The 20,751-nt window shown below is 34.7% G+C and overlaps 1 protein-coding gene across 1 annotated transcript in view; it reads right to left on the minus strand.

Moving 5' to 3' along the window:
* Positions 1 to 253: 253 nt before the first annotated feature.
* RAB11FIP2 (RAB11 family interacting protein 2) overlaps positions 254 to 20,751 on the minus strand; it is a 34,382-nt gene continuing 13,884 nt past the window's right edge. The window contains exons 4-5 of the mRNA XM_052799267.1: positions 8,047 to 8,092; positions 254 to 4,943 (exon numbers count right to left, since the gene is read on the minus strand). Coding sequence (XP_052655227.1) covers positions 4,716 to 4,943; positions 8,047 to 8,092 — 274 coding nt within the window. The 3' untranslated portion in view covers positions 254 to 4,715. The remainder of the gene's footprint in view (positions 4,944 to 8,046; positions 8,093 to 20,751) is intronic.

The following is a 20,751-nucleotide window of genomic DNA, read 5'->3' on the forward strand; positions in this document are numbered from 1 at the left end:
ATAAGATATTAGCACATTTAAGAACATGCCATTTGTTTCACTAATTATAAGTTTTGGACACTACTGAAGAGATTTCCCTTAATGGCTACCCTGCAAACAGCTGGGATATTCATTTAGAGCTGTCCTTAAGGAAATACACCTCTCCGTGGTCTGAGAGTCTTAACAGCAGGGTTCTTCCAAACACATACTTAAGCGGAGCTTAGGAGTTAGATGCTTTGCATAACACAGATTAATATCACAAATCGAGAAATACTGCGGTAGTGCATTGTGGTGCTTTATTAGTGTTAGACATGCAATATTTATTTAATGAACAGAAATTAAAATATTAAGTTAACATTTAAATCAAATTAAAGGAGCTGAAGTTGCAATAATGAAACAAAAATAAAGTTTTTCATGCATCCTAAGTTTATAGTTCTCACATGTGCATATAGTTGTGATTCTGTACCATTATTAAATGTAGACAAACTACCATTGATTGCACGAGACGAAATCAACCCTTAAGTTATAAGTATGTTCATATCTTTTACAGACTTCCTATATAACCTGGATCTTCAGCTTTTTCTAGTACATTGTAATACAAGACATCTGGAAGCTTCTAAGATGAATAGGAATGGCTCTACCATTTGTAACATACAGTGGCTTCTTCAATGTACAAATTATGAAAGGTAAAGCAAATGCCCACCATGCTTTAAGAGACCATGACTTTTTCAACAGAAACAAATCTCAAACCCTTCATTAACAGATTAAAGTGCTACCTATTGCATATTAAATACTTCCAGTGACTGTATCTACATTTAGAAGTTATAAATCCCTGAAAATAGGGTTTCATACCGAAAGTGCTGACAGACCCTTAAATCTAGCATCATCAACACAGCAGCGCTATAATCCTTCACCATGTACTTCAAAGAGGGGAAGTTAGTCAACATGCTTTAAGTACCACCATTTTAAAAGCCCACAGCTAATGCCTCTATCATATCTACAACAGTAATGGATACATAAAGAGCGAAAACCCATGAGCTTATTTTACGTACTTGATGTAGGACAATAATTTTTCTTTAAAGCTGGAAGTAAATAGACCTCCAGTGCAGCAGTAAACATATTAAGACAGCAGTTCTGTTTGTTTTAAGATGCATCTAAGAAAGAGCATCCTGTACAGAAAGAAATGCAGACTAGTACCCAATGAGCATGAGTTTCATTAGGTCCCCAAATCCTGAAACCTTTCTAAATGCAAGGCAACATTTTCACAGCTGGAAAATTACAAATAGTTCTTGATACAGAGCCAACAGCAATAAATGTAGTTATGTATAATCTAGGGAGAATGCTACATTCATTAGTAGGTGGAAAACTCAGCTAAATGTAAAATACAGCAGCAAGAGGTAACATATATAAATATTAAACATCCCTCTCGAATGGCAGAAAATTTAAATTTGTTACTTACAACTTTAAAGTATGGCCTTGATATTTGTTCTTTAAAGTACGTAAGGTACATGGCTATGAGCAGAGCTGTTTCAAAGGATAATTTCAAAGTATAGTGTGTACATGGATAAACTCTTAAGCTAATTTTTGAGAGAAAGAAACCAAAATAATGTGGAGAGGTCCAAAATTTTCATCCCTACATTTTAAAGGGCAAGAAAGACTGACCATAAGAGGCAAGTTATTACAGTTTTAAAATTATCTGCAAGAAAGTTTACAATTTTATCCTATGGGAGAAACAGAACTTTGTTTTCAACATATAAATTACTCTGTATGAAATGTTTTCATTTGAAAAGCTGCATGGTTCAAAAAATACATGTGGGGTGAAGATGCTTTTCAAAAATAATCTCAAAATACAGAAAAACGTTAAAATTTTCTTTCTAAGCAGAAAAGGACGTGCATGTAATCTTTACAGAACTGCTCCAAAAGCAGCCTCTATCTTTAGCTAAAGAACTCTATAAAAATATTTTCATAGTTGTAAATGTCCCATTCTGCCTCTCTTAGTAACTTTACCTTTTCCTAAATTGCATTTGTCATTCTCCCCTCTTTCTTGACAAACTGTTAGAAACAAAAGGTGCTTTTATTCACTTACAGATCAGATAAAGACTAGATAGCACATTCAAAGCTTCACTAAATTTCTTCACTAATGCACAAAAATTGATCTTTTCGCTACCTTTAATCTGCTTATCATTCTTGGTATGCAAATATGTCAAATGATCTGCTTTTAGTCAATTATGCAGTTTGATATTCTACATTTACATTCTAAAAGAAGTGATTTCAGAGGTGCTAAATATAGTAGAGTTTCATTTTAATAATTATAAGTTGGCTTGCAAGTGAAAAGTCATTGGAGCATATTCTCTGGTTAGTTTACTTGTTAAACCCCATTGGTGCGTATGATTTAATCACTGTAGATACTACAGATGGTCTCATACCAGTTAGTTTGAAAATGACTGTGGAATTCAAAACAACTGCACACTTCCCCATTAACAATATGAGAAAACCACTTGCTTCGGCCAAACATTTGAAAATGTTTAAGAACTTTTATGGAAATACTGTGTAACCAAAATACATCTTGGTGTAATTAGGAAATCAAAATCTAATTGAGTGCAAAACCTAACTTCCAACAGTAAACGTACCATAACTTAGTACATAACCTTTGGCACTTCGAATATATTACAACAAATTTACAGTCATTTAGATCTTAAGTGGGTCAAAAGAACATTCATCGGTTTATGAGGTACCGAACTTGATAAATCCTTAGGTAGTCAAAAGAGAGACTACCTGATGAAGCGGGCCCATTTCTGTGCTACAAATGTCTAACTGCAGAGCACTACAAATAGGTAGGGCTTGAATCACTCAGGCTCCATCCAGGCACAATGATCTATGCTAAGGGATCCCAACGGTGGGTTGGGAACACTCAAACTGCATACATTTTAGGGACACAGCACTAGGGGGATGGGAGGTAGTTGCTAAAAAAAAGAAGAAAATAAAAAGAAGAAAGAAGAAAAGAAGAAAAAGGTAAAAGTAAGTACATGAAATCTGAGAACAATTGTACAAAGAAGTATTTTTTTCTAACAAAAATCATTTTGTGCTGTCAAACAACACTAACATCGTCAAAAGCATTCAGACAGTAGAACTTTTTCAACTTTTCCAGATCATAATTATTCAAGATACTACTAATTTTTGCAGTTTTAAAAATGAAGACATATTTAGAACTTTTACAACAACAACAAAAAATTGCAATTTAATTTCAAGCTTTTTTCCCCTCCTCAGCAACAGCCATTACATGGTGCTGTAAGAAGAAAAAAACAGATCAGGTGTAGAAAAAGAAGAGGAGGAGGAGAAGACAATTAGTTTTCTTAAATCCAAATCTAAAATATTCTCTGTACTTTTTTTTAATCTCATCTTACTGTTTCACAGCAACAGACAATCCAACTGAGACTCTTATGAAGGAAAATAAAATTAAAATCTATTTATGTTAATATTGTGAGGATTCTTCTCCTACAGTATTTTCCCATTATACGTTCATCACTATATTTTGCCAATTTATTGAATAACAGATACCTTTTTCATATGTCATTTTACAAACAATTCTTAAATGATCAGGAAGTCATTTACTACATTCTTCTTTCATTTGCCTCAATGAAAACTGACTTTTAGAAGTACTTACAAGGAATACAGATTTTTTTAATGAAAAGCCTTTCTAAGTACTCTGTATGTGTTTAAGCAACATAGCCTATTTCTAAAGGCATATACTTCGTTGTCATAAGATTTTTAAAAACCTAAGACAGATATGTATCATGTAAAACTCAACCTTAAATTGAGTCAGTTCTATATTTTTTGAATTATCATGTCTATTTAAGTCAGTCTGTTCATTTCTCCTACATTTTCACTGTAGTAGACTTTGACTGAACAAAGTATTCATACCTTTATTCCATACTTTTCTCCAGTCCTACCTCTGACTCTATTAACACTGTTCAAAGTACTTTAACATATAAAAACGCATGCAATAACTTCATACAAAAAGATCCTCAAAACAACCTTATGTCATGAGCTCACTACCAAAGTTCAATCATTATACACAAAATTCAGCATTTAAGTGTAAAATAACTGATGCCAGCATGTGCCATTACTGAAATGGCATGGTATTTTTTACATTGTTATACAAAAAGCACATTGTATAGAATATAGCATTTACTCTGCAAAGACTGTGCATCACTGTTTTCCTCTAATATGTGTAGAACAAACCACATTCCATTGCAACAAACCACACTTAGCTTTAGTAAAGCATACTACACTGGCTTGAAAACAGTGGTCTTGATGGCATGCTGTAGTATCAGAATCGATGTATTTGCATAATACCAATAATCATTCAAGAAAACATTTGTAACAGCACAGGCTTCCCAGCTGAAACTGCCACATGGTGAACACTAAGCTATTATATAAACTGCATGGACGTATTTAATGTGTATTATTAACTCTACCGTAAGTATTCTGTACCTAAAGGTGTTTTCAAAGAGAAAAAAAAAGGTTATTTAGGTAATCTAACAGAATATTACTTTTGGCAGTCCCTGCTAGTGTTTGGAGTAAAAAACAAACGAAAAAAATCCACGCCATAGTCCCGTCCTCTCCTGATTCCTGGAATTTCTTAGGAGAAAAGGAATGAAGAGAAGTCAAAATGTTAAAGTGTGATTTCCTTCCACAAACGTATTCAGCAGAAAGTACCATCAAGTATCGCTATCTTAGCTTTTGGAAAATTTGCCAGCTTTTCGAGAAGGTTCATATGGCACTCTGAGAATACTAGGTGTTTCTTCCATTACTCGTACAAGAAGATTATCAATGTAATCCTCAAGTTCACGAATATGGGTGTCTTTCTTCTTAAGTTGCTCTTTATGTTTCACCAGCTCCTGCAAAACCTCTTCATAAGTAAGGTTACGGTATCCTGCAGTGGCGTCGAAAGGATTTCCATCCTAGAGATAAGTTTAAAAAAAACACCAGATTTTATTAAATAGTTCAGTGTTCTGAACAAGTTGATGGGTTGTCACTTTTCCCATGTTTCTCATGTGCACCTCTTGACAGAAGCTACTTCTCCTAGACAACATACCTCCATTTGCTCTAGAGCTTTTCCCAACAACATGCAACATGTGATCCAAAACACTGTAAACTTGAATGTCTTACTCTGTGTCAAGAAGAATTAGCTGTGACCTTAAGTAACCAGATTAGGAAAAATTTGGAAATGTACAACTGAGAAAAAGATTGTGAGAGTTGGTTTATAAAAGCATTAGCACTGTTAGACATGCTAAGCAGTAAGTTTCATCTGATTCAGAAATGGAGACATTTAAAAAATATGGAACTGTTAATTAAGTAAAATAATCTAACCTCTCAAATCCTGCACATCTAACAGGGCAGAAGAAGAACACAAGATAGCTTTTGTTTATAGTAGAAACTTGTCATTAAAAACGATAAAGCTTGCACAGCTAGGAAGCACACCACGTAATAAAGTCATATTCATTCCTTTTCCTTCAGCTCCGTATTTGCACATTGGCATATGTCGAATCATTAAAATACGCAGGTGGCCAAAGTTTTCAAATAAACCTAATTAAAAGTGATGGTGTACTGCAAATAGGCTGAAGTACGACAGATCAATCAGCCTCTCTCCATCAATTATATTCTAATAGTAGCTCTTGAAAATAGGCGCTTTTAGGGGTTTCTCACTACATTTGAGATATTTAATGTCACGTTTATGTACGTGTATTCAGGATTTTAAACTTATCAAGTTACAAGATTGTAAGTGATCGATAACTCCCACTTTATTAAAATGGCTAACTTGATGAAATCTATAAATTGGTTAGTAATTGATTTCCAACTAGTACAAAAGAGAAAATAACTTCACTTTGTGGTCATTATATTTTTAGCACATTTTCTTCTACAAGAAGGAAGTGAAATTTTCCCTTTCTGGTACTAAATTTTTGTACACATTGGAAAAGACATCATTAACACCTCCACATCTAAAATACAGGGTTGCCTAATGTTCTGATTTGGCAAAGAAACAGGAATTAAGATGCAATGATGTCTTTAATTATTATATAATGTTTACTGGAAAATTGTGTGTAATACATATGCTTTAAAGATGTTTAATCATACACATGCTCCATATAGATCTTTGGGGGGAATAACCTATGACATTAATTACACAAGAAAATTCTAGTTAAGGGATGTTAGTACTTAGAAATAAATATTGTTAAAGTTAAGATTTTAAATGTTCAGTTTGAGCAAATAAGTGATACTTAAATGTATAAGGAACAACTATATCTTTACAAAAACAGATACTACAATTTTAATACAAAACATTAATCTTATAATGAATTACTAAGAAAAAAAGATTCTAAATAACAAGCTACGCAAAGAGCGATTGTTTCAGCTACAAAATACTCTGGGGGTACACACTGACAGCCAGAGGAAATGGAGTTAGCTAAAATGAAGGCCTGGAAATCTCTGATCATCTCTTTATTGTTCTAATGAGGAATTCTGCTCTGGGAATATCATCTAAGCTACTTTCACATCTTTTGTCCTACTTACTTCATCTTCCTTTCAGTTCTTAATTAGGCCTTAAAGAGCTCACGCTGCCCTTTCAACTGGCTACTGCTCCCATTTAAACACCGCTTTCAGACAGGTGTTGGCACCAGAGTAGAAGACATACAAACATAATTACTAAATGTGATGCACAAGGAAGAAATATAATAACTTGGTGAGGGCTATTATTGCAGAATCTAATAATAAATTACTTCAAACACCTTAGAAAGCAATCTTGAATATTAAAAAAAAATTCAAATGGTTTCATTCAAAACTATGGTTGAGATATAGTTTCTTCTCCTCCTAATTTGTATTTTGTATTAAATGAGCACCACCTCATAATCCTACAACTGACATTTAGGATAGCCGGTATTCCAAAAGAAAAATCATCAAGGATTTCTTTTATCACCTTTAAATCCTTTAAATAAAACAATTCACATCTTATTTCTTAAAAGAATTAAACCGATGCTTTTACCAGCAATAAATTACATGATTTGCGGTAGTACATTTGCAAGCACATAGAAACTGTAATTATGGTTACTTTACAGACAATAGCTGCTAAGTTAAATCAATTTTTTTGATGTCGCTTTTTGTCAGAGATTAAGTAACCGCCTGGTAGAATTCAGTTTACTATCTGATCAAAGGCAGCCTTCATATACTTTGACATCTCCCACCAGTTACTTACATTATAAAAACTTGGGCATTTACAATAACAGCAAATGTTATTGCAAATCATTTACATAAACCAGCAAAAACCAAACAGTACAGAGTCATATTCGCTTGTGAAACTTGTTTTCCATATATTTTAAAGACGGAAAACAAACCCACTTTTAAAGATTTCATCTATTCACAGAACAGATTCTAGTACAACCACATTTTCCTTCAAACAAAGACACTGCATAGGAAATCTGTGGATTTTTTTTGGTACACAATTTATTCTAGGTACTTTTAGAGTCAAAAGAGTATTTTGAATAACTTCTAGTATTTCTGTTTTTAGTGTTTTCTGAGAGGCTGTTCATTTATTATTTGTATTATTAATCCTACCATATATATCAGTTCATTGCTTCCATTTTGATTTGCCATCTAAAGACTGTCCTCAAGTCTCCAACTGTAGTGATAGGAAACTCCTGTTAGGTCAATTAATACATCACTGCCTAATGCAGAGTTCCTCACCTGACTATTACTTCTCTAGAGTCATCTGAAATACCTGAAAGCAACGTTTTCTTTTTACTTTAGATTACTTTGCGAAGATCTAATTTTTCTCTTCTTCTCTACATCATCATACCAAAAGTACACTGTATATTGAGTGTAAAACTCTTCTTTATTTCCAAATTTATATTAAGCCTGTAATTTTCAAATTAGATTTTCTGGATGTGTCAAAAGAAAAACAAAAAAACCCCAACATTCCTTCTAAGAGATTAAACAAGAATAGCTTATATTGTGTCAAGCACCAATTAGCTGGCATTTACTGATGGGTTTCCGTAACACTTCATAACTCACCATTGTTTTCTTGAGGTCCTCAATGCCAGAAGGATTCATATTAAAACTGTGGGAAAAAGCCAAAACCCCAAATATTAGCAGTGCATGCTTATCTGACCAAAACACCTACTAGAAGACGCTACTGAATTAGGTATAGAGCCATAAAATATTTAATATGATTTATTTTCTTGATTTGTTGAACTTAGGAAAAGTAGGAAAATATTCAAAATTAATGGAAATCTTCATATATTCTTTGTCCATATTTTTTTGTATTTTTTGTATTATTTTGTCACAAAATTTGAGTAAGTAATTAAGAAATATAAGAAAGGATATTATGGATAGGGCTTCCCTTGCTCTTCTCTGATCTCTAGACTTAGCTCGAGCTTCTAAGCAGAAGGAGATACTTTAAATGAAATATTCTGGAAACAGGTCCCTGGGATGAGATTGTTAAAAAACAACAAAACCCTGCAGACTAACATGTATTCCCAGCTTTCATGGCAGCTGCTAGAGGAGAAAGGTCCTTTAGAAATTCCAGTGAGATCACCAGCTTAAGTCAGAGCTGAAAAGCCATCTTCTGTCATCAACTTTTGTTCCATACTTAAAATCAAGTAAATAATCTATTATTTTATAAACCTAGTGATTATCCCACATATCCAAAAAGCAAAGCTATTTCATGATGTTGCTCAGATTTTTTTTCTTCCTCAACTGCAAAAGTGCAGCTGATATTGATAAAAGCAGCCATTGTCTACGTGTCAGGCCTAAGACATGGTCCACTGGTCTCTCAGGTTGATGCAAATATCTTCAAAAATCTGTACTGCTATGTTCTCATGTACTTGCTACAGCAAGTTTGGAGAGGAAACTAACTCTCTGAAAATGTGTTCAGAATTTGGATATGGCTCCCAAGTACCATTTACTTGGTAGCATTATAGCAGACATCATTCTTTCACATCACAGAACCTACTATTTCGTTAGATTGCATGTACTGGCTGTCAAGGGTGAAGTTTGTTGACTGAGAATAATGCAAAAAGTTACAAAAATATGTTTACACTTCTTTTTTATTTTAAAGGTAGCTTAAAGTAAGGAACATGTATTCTGTGACTGTTCATCACTGTTATCTGAGTTTAAGCGCCATGTATTTCATGGTCTAGAAGTGGAAGGGACATAATTTACATTAGTAAATTATGTAAAATGTAAAACCTGATTCGTTTCTGTAAAAAACCCTTTTGTTTACATTACAATTTTTCTTTTTTTACATGAAATTTTTTTATTCTCTACATTATTTTTTATTTCCAAAGTAGGCAGTCTCTTGCTTATACAGAAGTCCCGTGAACCATCTGCTGGACTGAGGATATTAGATAAAGATTGGATTACACGAACAGTCACAACTAGAAATCAAGAGGTGTCTGACGAATCAAGTTCTGGCTAATTCCCATTATACCTGTTTGTAACAGTGATCCGCAGCAGCCTGCCTAGTTTGCTGGAGACCAGTTTTGAATGAGGGGCCTCTTTCATAGGGTATTGTCTAAAAAGCTAAAGGCAGGAACACTCCCTCACAGCCCGCCTTTTAGTTTCACACTGATGTGTCAAACACATGATGAACTTCCTTCATTCATGGCTGCCTTTCGTGATCCGAGTACAAAAAAAATGAGTTAACTGAACTGGATCGAATTAGCTTGGTGAAAACCAAGAATGTCTCTATTTAACGAAGTGTGGCGTTAATTTGGGATATCTTTCTTTTGGGACTGTTTCCTCATGTTAGACAAGATATAGAATAATACGGCCTGACTGCTCAACTGAGTGACTTTCTGAAAGGTTAAAAAAGCAAGATCTTTCATTGCCTTGAATGACTTTATAGTTTATGTGAAATAAGTTCTAGGACTCTTTCATAGCAGCAGTTAAAGAAAAGCAGCAGTTCTGACTACTAAAAGTTACGTTTGAAAATCAGAAATATAAATCACTGGCAATACGGACTAATTTTTTTTTTTTTTTAGCTAAAAAACCCGCAATCATTTCCGTAACATTGCGGACATTGTAACTGCAATTACAAAAGAGCACATCTGCTTATTTTACATGAAGCAATTTGAATATACTTGCAAAAAATGAAAAACTGTTAAACAAAATATTCCCCAATAAAAACCCCAACCCCATGAATACTCTTACTCATATTTTAAAGAGATATGTGGAAAATATACTGCTTCTTAAGGAAGAAACAGGTGCTGAGATTGCATATAACATTTTTTAAATCAGATTGTCTGCTAAGTAAGGTAGGAGCTCCACGGCCTCGCTGAGCCCCGCAGGTTTCCTGCCAGCGCTTCCAGCCCGAGGTGAGTGTGAGCAGACGCAGGCTCTCACCGCTGTACCCATAATTCACTGTCAGAGGACCACGTAATACCTCAAAAGAAAATACTGTAAAATTATGAATGCCTACAGTTGGGGGAGTTGCATGTTTGGTGTATTGAAATTCATGAGACCGTTCATTTTTTAATTTAAATTTCATCACAAAAATACACTCCTGAAGTTACCATCTCATTTGATTACTGGCAATCGGTTACAGAAAACATGCCTCTAGGACTACAGCCCACATGCTGTACAACCATCATAAGCCTCCTTCGAGCAGCCATTTTCTTGACTTCCTAAGAGCATTCTGAAACCACTGATCTAAGCAATTATAAAAAATAATGTCATTTTTTTTTCTGTGTTAAAATCACAGTTTATAGTGATAATGCTAGTTATAGTCCCATCTCTGTTTTTTCCCTAGGGTTAGATAAATTGGCCAGGAACTTTTGCTATGGAAGCATGAAAAAACTATGTTCACAGCTTGGGAAAAAAAAATTTCTTTTAGCTTTTTTCTGAGTGCAGTTTTCTGTGAACAGTGATTGTAAAAAAAAGCAGCATTGTGGGATTCTATAATTATTGTTTCTCAATTATGCCCAAAGTAAATCTGCTCAGTTTACAAGTAAAAGGATGATTCTTTTCTAACAGAAGGACTTTCTGCCAACTCACCCCGAGAACTAAAGTCAAACTGGGTTTCTCTGGCTCATTGTCATTAACACTGTAACTCCCAGGTGTTACACCTAAGTCTAACGCGTCCTTACTGGAAATACCTTCCAACCTACACAAACTGGCTTGACTACTCCTCTTTCTGTTCACTGAAAAGAGCTTATCTAGCTTCTTGCTCCTGCATCCTGCATCATCTCAAGGAATCAAGTCATTATCTACCTCTTCCACTTATCCAGACAGGACAAGAAACCCCCCTCTCCACCACTGCGGAGTCTCACGTGCCTCAAGGTCAGGTCCCAGGTCCCATAATGATTTTTAACAGAAGCTCCACGGGTTGTCTTTTACAGCTAATAAACTTTCATTCACCTTCAAGAAAGTTAGGAACTAGTAAAAGGGAGGTAAATCACACCAGCACAGATTCAAAATCAGCTGCAGTAGGATCACACAGGTGACACTGACCAAGCAAGCCACCCAACTTCTACACTGCCCCTACCCCACTATAAGTAGAACAGACTTCTTCAATCTAGCAGAGAAATTAGTTGTGTCCCCCATTTCACTCATCTGGGAATTCAACTACTTTCCTTAACAGTTACTTTATATCAGATATTTTTATCAGGTTGTATCATATCCCTTATTTTATCGCACCTTTTTCTTTACATGGGCATTTTTACTGAATAGTAAAGTTTGTTTGAATTTGGGGGGTTTTATTAGCTTGGATTTAAATTTTAGCTCATCTGAGATGAGAACCCTTCTCTACCGCCATGTTGCTGGGGGGAGAAAAGTGATGAGAAATAAAAATATTAACTAATAATGGAGACAGACATATTATAATGCTGATTCTGTAGACTGTTTTGGATGACTATTTCATAATCATAGCAAGCATATTATTTTATACTTTCTTGTTATTTTCCCTAGTTAAATACATTTCATTAGAACTACATGAAACTCTCACATTTTTTCATAACACCTACTTTTTATGAGGTAGTTAAATACCTACATTGCATGCTGATTACTTGCAGTTTGTATAGAAACTTCAATACAGTGGAGTTGAGTTCAGGATGTATCACAAGCTCAAGTTTATGACTGGAGCTTGTAATTTTGTCTTTTGAAGTGTGATAGTAGTTAAAAATTCAAACATTAGGTCTAGTGGCTGCTTAAATATTTAGTTTCTAAATGCCTAGAGATTAAAACAATGTTTAAAAAAAATCTTTCCTATAACTGATTTAAACATTTTAGTGCCTGAACCATTTACTCTGACAACATAATGAATGGGAATTGGGCTCCTAAATTATGCTGTATGGAAAGCATATTTTCCTAAGGAACAAAACCTTTTTACTTATATTTTGCTATTCGTATTAGTTATATGATCATTGTACTATATATTATTAGAAATTAAAACTAGGTTTTTTACATTAAACATTACTATTCAAAGTATTGAAATCTTCTACGGTAATTTGACATCCTGTAAAATATCCATTACACCAATAAGCTCAGTATGAGCTTTCAGGTTTTATCCTTTAATATGGAACGTCTGTGTACAGGTAATTAGCAAAGCTCTACCATGTTCATTTTCCATTAGAGTTGAAATATCATTCCTATTCCTACTTCTCAGTCTTTGGACTGATTCTTATTACATTGCTGTCCTGGTTTCAGCTGGGATAGTTAATTGTCTTCCTAGTAGCTGGTACAGTGTTATGTTTTTGAGTTAGGTATGAGAAGAATGTTGATAACACACTGATGTTTTCAGTTGTTGCTAAGTAATGTTTAGTCTAAAGTCAAGGATTTTTCAGCTTCCGATGCCCAGCCAGCGAGAAGGCTGGAGGGGCACAAGGAGTTGGGAGGGGACACAGCCAGGGCAGCTGACCCAAACTGGCCAAAGGGGTATTCCATACCATGGGACGTCATGCCCAGTAAATAAACTGGGGGAAGTTGGCCTGGGGGGCATCGCTGCTCAGGAACTAACTAACTGGGCATCGGTCGGCAAGTGGTGAGCAATTGCATTGTGCATCACTTGTATATTCTAATCCTTTTATTATTACTGTTGTTATTTTATTAGTGTTATCATTATGATTATTAGTTTCTTCTTTTCTGTTCTATTAAACCGTTCTTATCTCAACCCACAAATTTTACTTCTTTTCCCGATTTTCTCCCCCATCCCACAGGGTGGGCAGCGAAGCGAGTGAGCAGCTGCATGGTGCTTAGTTGCTGGCTGGGGTTAAACCACGACAATTACTTATGCATTTTTCTTTGGATTCTCACAACACGTATCAAAACCTTGAAATATTAGGATGCAATTTAAGTTATTACCAATGTACTAGAAACACAAAAGAAATGAATAAAATCAGATACAGTTAATGAAATTCAGAAACTTAGCTTTCCATAGAATATTATTAGCCTGCTGTGCCTGGCAATGCAGACATCACTTTATACTCTGAGAAGAAATGACTGTCATGTCTGGCAGCTAAGCAAGTACGGAGTAAGCGTATTACCATTTATTTCCCAATCAGATTCTGGGGAACATCACTTAAGACACTTCACTATATAAATTGTCCTGCTGTCAAGCCATGCTCCAAGGCCTTCTGGAGTTTGTGTAACCCCAGGACGACACAAAGAGTATCAGGTTTTGTTGCTATCACTCCATTTCTTAATATTACTATAAAGTCTCAGGCCAAGAGTTAAGAAACTGGACGAAAAATCCTCAACTTTCAATGTAAGACACACTTTTTTTGCAAATCATTTGTTCTCAAGTTACATATTCTTTACATAGACTACTTTGGAAATGGTCTGTTCATGAGTATGCTGCTGCACTCTATGGAGCCCTTCAAAGAAGGCAGAAGGCTCCATGAGATAAAGAAGTTATAGTTTCAGAATATAGTGCTTGATAATGATCCTGAACAACATGCTCTTCAAGGAAGTTGCCTTTTCTCTTGTAGCTTACGTATATCTCAAATTTAGCACAGTAGAAACATGGCAATGCAACTATACAGAAGCACAGAAACTTTCAGTTAAAACAACTCGAAAAATTTAACAAAATTTTGGCTTTATGTATAAACACCTTCACTTTGAAAACAGACATGAATCTGGATCCACAAAAGGCTGGTGACCAATTCTGAGGTGTCTGATACTGCTGGAGACAGATCAAGGGAAGCAGAAGCATACAGGGCTGTATTCACAAGCTCTTCCAGAACACTAGCCTTCTCCTTCCAAAAATGTAAGTATCTTAAAACAATGGCACTTGTACTTGCACACCGCTGGATGCATTAGTCGTGCAAATTCATTTATTATTCAGGACTTATAAGACATTCTAAAATCAAGTGATCTCACACAGTGTACTCAACTGAATTTTAATTAAAGTTTCTGTAAACAAACAACAACAGTTTTACATAAAAAGTGTTTTAAAGCATATAAATATTCCTCCTTTTACTAGGCAGTTGTGCTATGGCTAAAAAACTAATGAAGTTTTATTCTCAAGAGACCACTAAAGAACTGTTATACTAAAAGTTGTGCCAGCACCTCCACTAGAAGACCCTACTATTAGAGATCTGTAAGTCAACCAAAAATATCAAACAACCCTAAAGTAAAATCTTATATTGAAACTTCCAGAACCACTTTTGAATGCTTAAAAAAATAGCACTAATTCTTAGTTCTTATAATGAAACAGGGAAGAAAAAAGTTCATTAATTTTACATAGTTTCTGCATTTATTAATAAAGAAACTGGGTATAACTATTTAATTATTTTTCTCTTAAAAGAAAATAGAACAGGCAGTGCATTTCCCCTTGGGACAGATAATATGCCTCGTGCATCCACTCAGAAAAGATTTCACATTCCCTAATGTACACCAATAGACAAGGACAGCTTGAAAAAAATCTTGTCATGCAGCCAGCAGGATGAACTTTCAAAACAATGTTCCTAAGACAACTAATAAGGAGTAAGTGATTGCTGGTGAAGAGTCTGCAAAAGTCAAGATTAATACTAAGTATTTCTACAATATCTCTCTCAGAATTGATTGCTCCAACCCACTCTAGTGATGTCCCAAATATTGTGACCATTGCTTTGTAGTAGCTTTGCAAAAGATTTCATTATTCTCTCATCACATGCGGTGATCTTTCTAAATTGGATGATAACAGTCCTGGCAGGACAGACTAAGAATCCCTGCATGACTTCTGTTCGTTTTGTAGTTTCCCTTTACCTCTCACGTACCCGTAATGTATTTGTTTTGTTGAAATAATGCTCTGCTGACAGCTTTACCACCCTGAATTAACAAATATTAACGGTCTACAGTATAATTAATGCACTGTCATAGTCTATCAATATTCTACCTAGACTATAGATAATCACAGTTGACTAGAAATAAGTCTAGTCAAATTTCAGTAGAGAACCGAAAAAAATCCTTTCATTTCAAGAAAAGCAATGCAGAAGTATGCTGTTCTTAAAATAAAACATGCTAACACTGACAGGGGAAACAAGATTCTGAAAATAGCATAGTTCACTTGATGTCATTTTTTGACTAACAGAGAAAAAAAATACGTTAAAATGTCAGAACAGTCTAGCAAGCAGAATAATAAACTTGTTAGAGATGAACATTTCTGAACAAGGCATATGAAAATTAAAAATAGTGAGCTGTATTGTACACTGGAAAAGGATGACCTATTTGGTAAAGAAATATACAGCCATGACAATCCTTTGCTTTGATCAGGCAACATCTCAGGTTCATTCCAATGGAGCTGTGGCCAGTAACTATGCCTCAGGCACATCATATGTAACAGGCGAGATCGAAACCATTTAACAGTCATTTATCTTTTGACGATGTTGAAGTTATTGCACTAATAACTTATCTTCACTATGGTTTAAGCTAACAGGTTTTACTTTACCACTGCAGTTGACTAGAGACAGGCACCTGCTCTACTAACATAGCTCAACTGACAAGCAGTAACCTAGAAAGTCAGCGTAACACCATGATTTTGCAAAAGCTGCTCCAACTGGTTGACCATCACACACACAAAATTTTAATATTTGCTGAAATGTAACAGACATCAGCTGCTCTTTAGACTTAACAATTTCACATGATCCAAACACATCACAGTTATCAAGAGCCTCATGTTTTCATGGCACCTCAGTGTTTGTTTTTTTCCAAATCTAGTAATGAACACATCAAAATGCAGAGACACCGCTTATTTCAAACATTGCATCCATTGGGAAAAATGAAACTGCAGATACTGATTTGTCTGGAAGAGGCAACACTGGAGAGGCAGGCAGCTCTAACGGCTATGTGTGATGACAGTATGGGGGAGAGAGGCTGAAGAAAATAACCACATTCGGAAAGGACAGACAAAGCAGAAAGATGCAAAAGAAATGAGTTTAAAGGTTGGGTTGTTTGGGGTTTTTTTGATTTGCAATTTTTGAAAAAGGCTGAAGCAGTAAAAGAACACAGAGAAAAAATTAAAAAATATTTTTGTATTTTATGGTCCAACTGACCAATAACTAATTTTATAAATATGAACATTATTCATAATTGTTACAGTGAATCCTAAGAAGATACATGTTTCTTTCTCCTCCACTATTCCATCTTCCACATTGTTTAGAATGTAACATATTTATTGCCAGAACTTGAGATAAAGTGTAACTGGTATGTAGGCACAAGCTTTATCTTCTTTTGTCTGAGTTTAACAATACTTAGGTCATGAAAGTGCTACTTTTAAAGGTTTTTTTAATGCATCTCTCTATATATGTGTACATATATGTATACACAGCCACACAGCTATATTGTTTGTGTCTATGTATATATATTACATATATAACATTAGAAAGCTCCCAAACACCTGTCAATTCAGTTTCCCAGATCTGGAATTTGATCAGACTAGTAACAACCTGTCAGCTTTAAATATTGGACTATTTGTTTCCCTCTGTCCAGTGCCTAAGATCTTGTTAATTACCTAAACTCTCTTTCTGTAGGTCTTGTTAATTACCCGTCTCCTGTCTCAGAGGACCTTGTTAATAACTTGTACAATCTCTCTAAAAAGGTCCTAATAACACATTAAAATTAAAGATGCTTTTCTTTTAGCACTTGTCAAGTGGTGTAAATTGAGAAATTTTCACATCAGTTTATTAGCCTACTGTAGTGTATTTTCCTAAACACAAACAATTTCAGAGAAATGATGCATAAGGTTTGGTCACGGCACAAAAAAATCTTTGTTTTCCAGGAGTACCCTCAATTTCTTTAACTGTGTTCAATACAAAATCCACGTGGCTCCTGACTGCAAATTAACCTCTTGAGAGCCATGACCATAGCAGTAATTGTAAGAATGAATGCAATTTAAGATAATATTAGGTAAAAGTTTCAAAGCAGTGGATTAAGAAGTACAATGACGAAACTATCATTGGTAAATGCTGGCTAAAAATACCAGACATATTGTGCACTTAAAAATTCTTCATTGGCTGTATGATATAAATCCTCTGGAGCTAACAGGTTTTGTAATATTTGCAGAAACAGCGTTTCTTGTTTCACTATGAGACTGCAGCATTTTTAAATTGTCAAGAAATCAGCTCATAAATATCTATATTACACCTACACCAGACAATAAAAAACCCCAATCTTAACACTTATGTAATACTGTAATACCGTATCTATAAAACCCTTAAAAAATACTAATTTATACACTCAGCATCTGTAAGAGGTAACAAAATATCATCTCCATTTTACAGATCAGGAGCAGGGAGACTAAGTGATTTAGCCAAAGCCACGGAACAAGCCTTTGCCAGAGCAGAGGTTAATAGAAATTAGGGGTCCATATTTTGTGATTTCCTGACAACTAGTATTATACACAAACCAGGCAGGTTTTGTTTTGCTTTTCCAAAATATTTCTCAAACCTTCTTGAAATAACAATAATAAATAGTAGTAATAAAAGTAAATAATAATTTTCAAATAACCCTGGGATACTTCTTGCTTTTAGGAAAAAAACATCCTGTAACTGTTGCTGAACCATTTCTACATCTTCTGTATCAGCAGCTGAAACACATGTGGAAGATGCATTTATCTTCATTCTTTTAATTAGCAAATAAGAGTAATTAGTGACAGAGTACAGTTGGTTGGGGGAATGGCTATTCAGCAACTCTGTTCTGCAACTCACCTAGCCGTCAGTTAGTGATGTTGTTATGAGCTGCTGTCCTGCACATCATTACTGCTTAGTCAACATTACCAAACACAATTAATTAGGATGCACTTGAGCCTGACCCAAAGCTCACCAAAGTTGCTGAAAAGACTCCCACTAACTTTACAGACATAGGTTCATTGGTGCTAAGAACCTGACCTTCACACTCTGCACATAAAGGAGTTGGGTTTGGTCATTTTTTTTGAGGGTGGGAAAAGAGGGTTGCTGTGGGGTTTTTTTCTTCCACTTTGCGTTATCTCCAGCCTGGTCCCATGGACTGAACGCCCTTTTCTGGCTACAGTGTGCTCCTGGAATACATCTTTCAGTTGAGTTTCATCAGACAGGAATCCAGTTCACATGCCCCAGGACCGCTCCATCACTCAAACAAAGGTTTAGCTAAGTGGGGTTAACTGGGAGATCCACCTGCAGAGCAAACTCCTCATTCACACCAGAACACTGATTTTGGACACACCTTAATAAAAAGATACTGCCTGGTTTACTTGTGGAAATGGTATCCATCCAAAAGAGCTTAATAGCGTGTTAAGTAAATAAAAAACAACTCAAAGTCTCAATTCCCTGTGTATGCTTTCTGCATACTGAATTTGTTACTCAACCTCATTTATTTTGTGCCCACAGATTTATACAATTCTTTCTTCACAGTATTACTAGTTTGAAAAATTAAAAATGGATTCTATTCAACAAATCCTCCACAGATAAAAGGTAAACTTAAACTGTAAACTTATTAAATATGCACATTTTGTATTAGTTTCTACTTCAAAAGAAAATAATTGTACAAGATACATTTGAAAGAAAGTGAACTTATTCTAAAAGATTCTCACAGAACATAATACTGGAGCATATAAAAACTGAGAGCTTCTAACTTAAATTATTGCGTGATAGATATTATTCCATAACAGCTGTCTTATAGAAAAGGTCAAAATGTTTACTATTTTTGGCTTTTTGAAAATAACAGAATATCTATTTGTCTTATCAAAAGTTTATGTTTACATGAAAGTCAAGAACTAGTAAAAGAGACTCATACAAAGAGGGGGAACAAATGACTAGAGTCCTTCTGAATGGGGACTGTGATGAGCTTTTTAATTACAAAATAAAGAAAAAAAAGTCCATCATGATTACCGTTAAAGATTTATATTTATCAAGATCTGCTGCATTCAAGAACTTCAAAAGATTTCACTACTTATATCTAGCATCTGCCTGAATACATTTTTTCATTTTAAAAAAATTAAATGCTATGTAATTTTAATTGTTATTTAAATTACTTCTCTTTAAAGGAGCTTATTTAAATGGAAGTTTAACTTCTGACAAACCAAGCTACAACCTAACCTTACTCTAATCTAGAGAAATCCTTTATTAAATAAATAATATTCTAAGACTCTGTCTGTAAACATGTTATTTAAGACACTAGGAACTGACTTGACTCATAGAAGACGCTAAGAAGATAATTCATTGAAGTCTGCATGAGCTTCTAGCAACCAAATCTTTTCTATAGCAGTTCCATTTCAGTTCATTTATCTAATTCACATCCGTGATTAGTTTTGTTAAGAAAATGATTATAAGTTTAAATCAGGGGTGCATGCATTCTAACCTATGAATAAAACTGAGTTGGGATATGATAAGATCAATCTGTTGTAAAATCTTAAAGAACAAGATAACAAGAAACAAATTACTTTTTTTTTTAAAGAAAATACTACTCTGTCATTAATTAAGGAACTAATAGACAGGGAAAAGGCAAATTTATTAGAGCCATGTTTTCCTTTAAAATGGTGATTTGTTTTACAACCTTAAAATTCCGGTTTGGAGCATTTTAATTTTAAATTCAATTTCTACCAAATTTAAGTCATTAAATAAAAATTAATCGTTACCTTAAAAAAAAGGACTTAACTTCTGGTATTAATATACAGAAAAAAAATGAGAATGCAAATGAATAAAAGTTACATAATTATCTGCTTAAATATTTACCTATTGGGAACAGTGTATGGGGGGGGGGGGGAAGAGGGGGGGAAGAGGGGGAGCAAAAGAAAGAGGGCGAAAGAGCAGAGTATATCTTCCTCACTAGCAAACAAAAGCCAGAAAGGAAACAAGCTGTGGGACACACCTTTTTTTTTTTTTTTTTGTTAAGGAAAACAAGTTAACTGTTGATAGACAAAAAAAGATTAAAATGGATTATTTAAATCAAAGTTTCTTATCAGCCTCTGTAACCTAATTCATTCTGCTTAGCACATAAACTGCTGCCTTGTGCAATGACTTGAATTCAGCAAAGCTACAGTGAGCCAAATGAATTCAAGCGTGATAAGTGCCCATGTAGGTGCTCCAATTTAAAAACAGAATGGTCTTTAACTCTTGTGCTTTAATGTATAGAACCTAAATCCATTTTTTTCCCCAAACGGTGACATCCAGGATTTGTGTTCATTACTCACATTTTCTTCACCCGTTTATTTATTCCGTTTCACCTTTCCCTTAGACTTGAAACCTTTCCCTCTAAAACACTGACTTTGGACAGTGTAATAATTAGCAATGAGTGTTCAGTGAAAGCAGAAGACTTTCAGGAAGAAAC

Source organism: Harpia harpyja, chromosome 10 (assembly GCF_026419915.1).
Source record: "Harpia harpyja isolate bHarHar1 chromosome 10, bHarHar1 primary haplotype, whole genome shotgun sequence".
Taxonomy (NCBI): Eukaryota; Metazoa; Chordata; class Aves; order Accipitriformes; family Accipitridae; genus Harpia; species Harpia harpyja.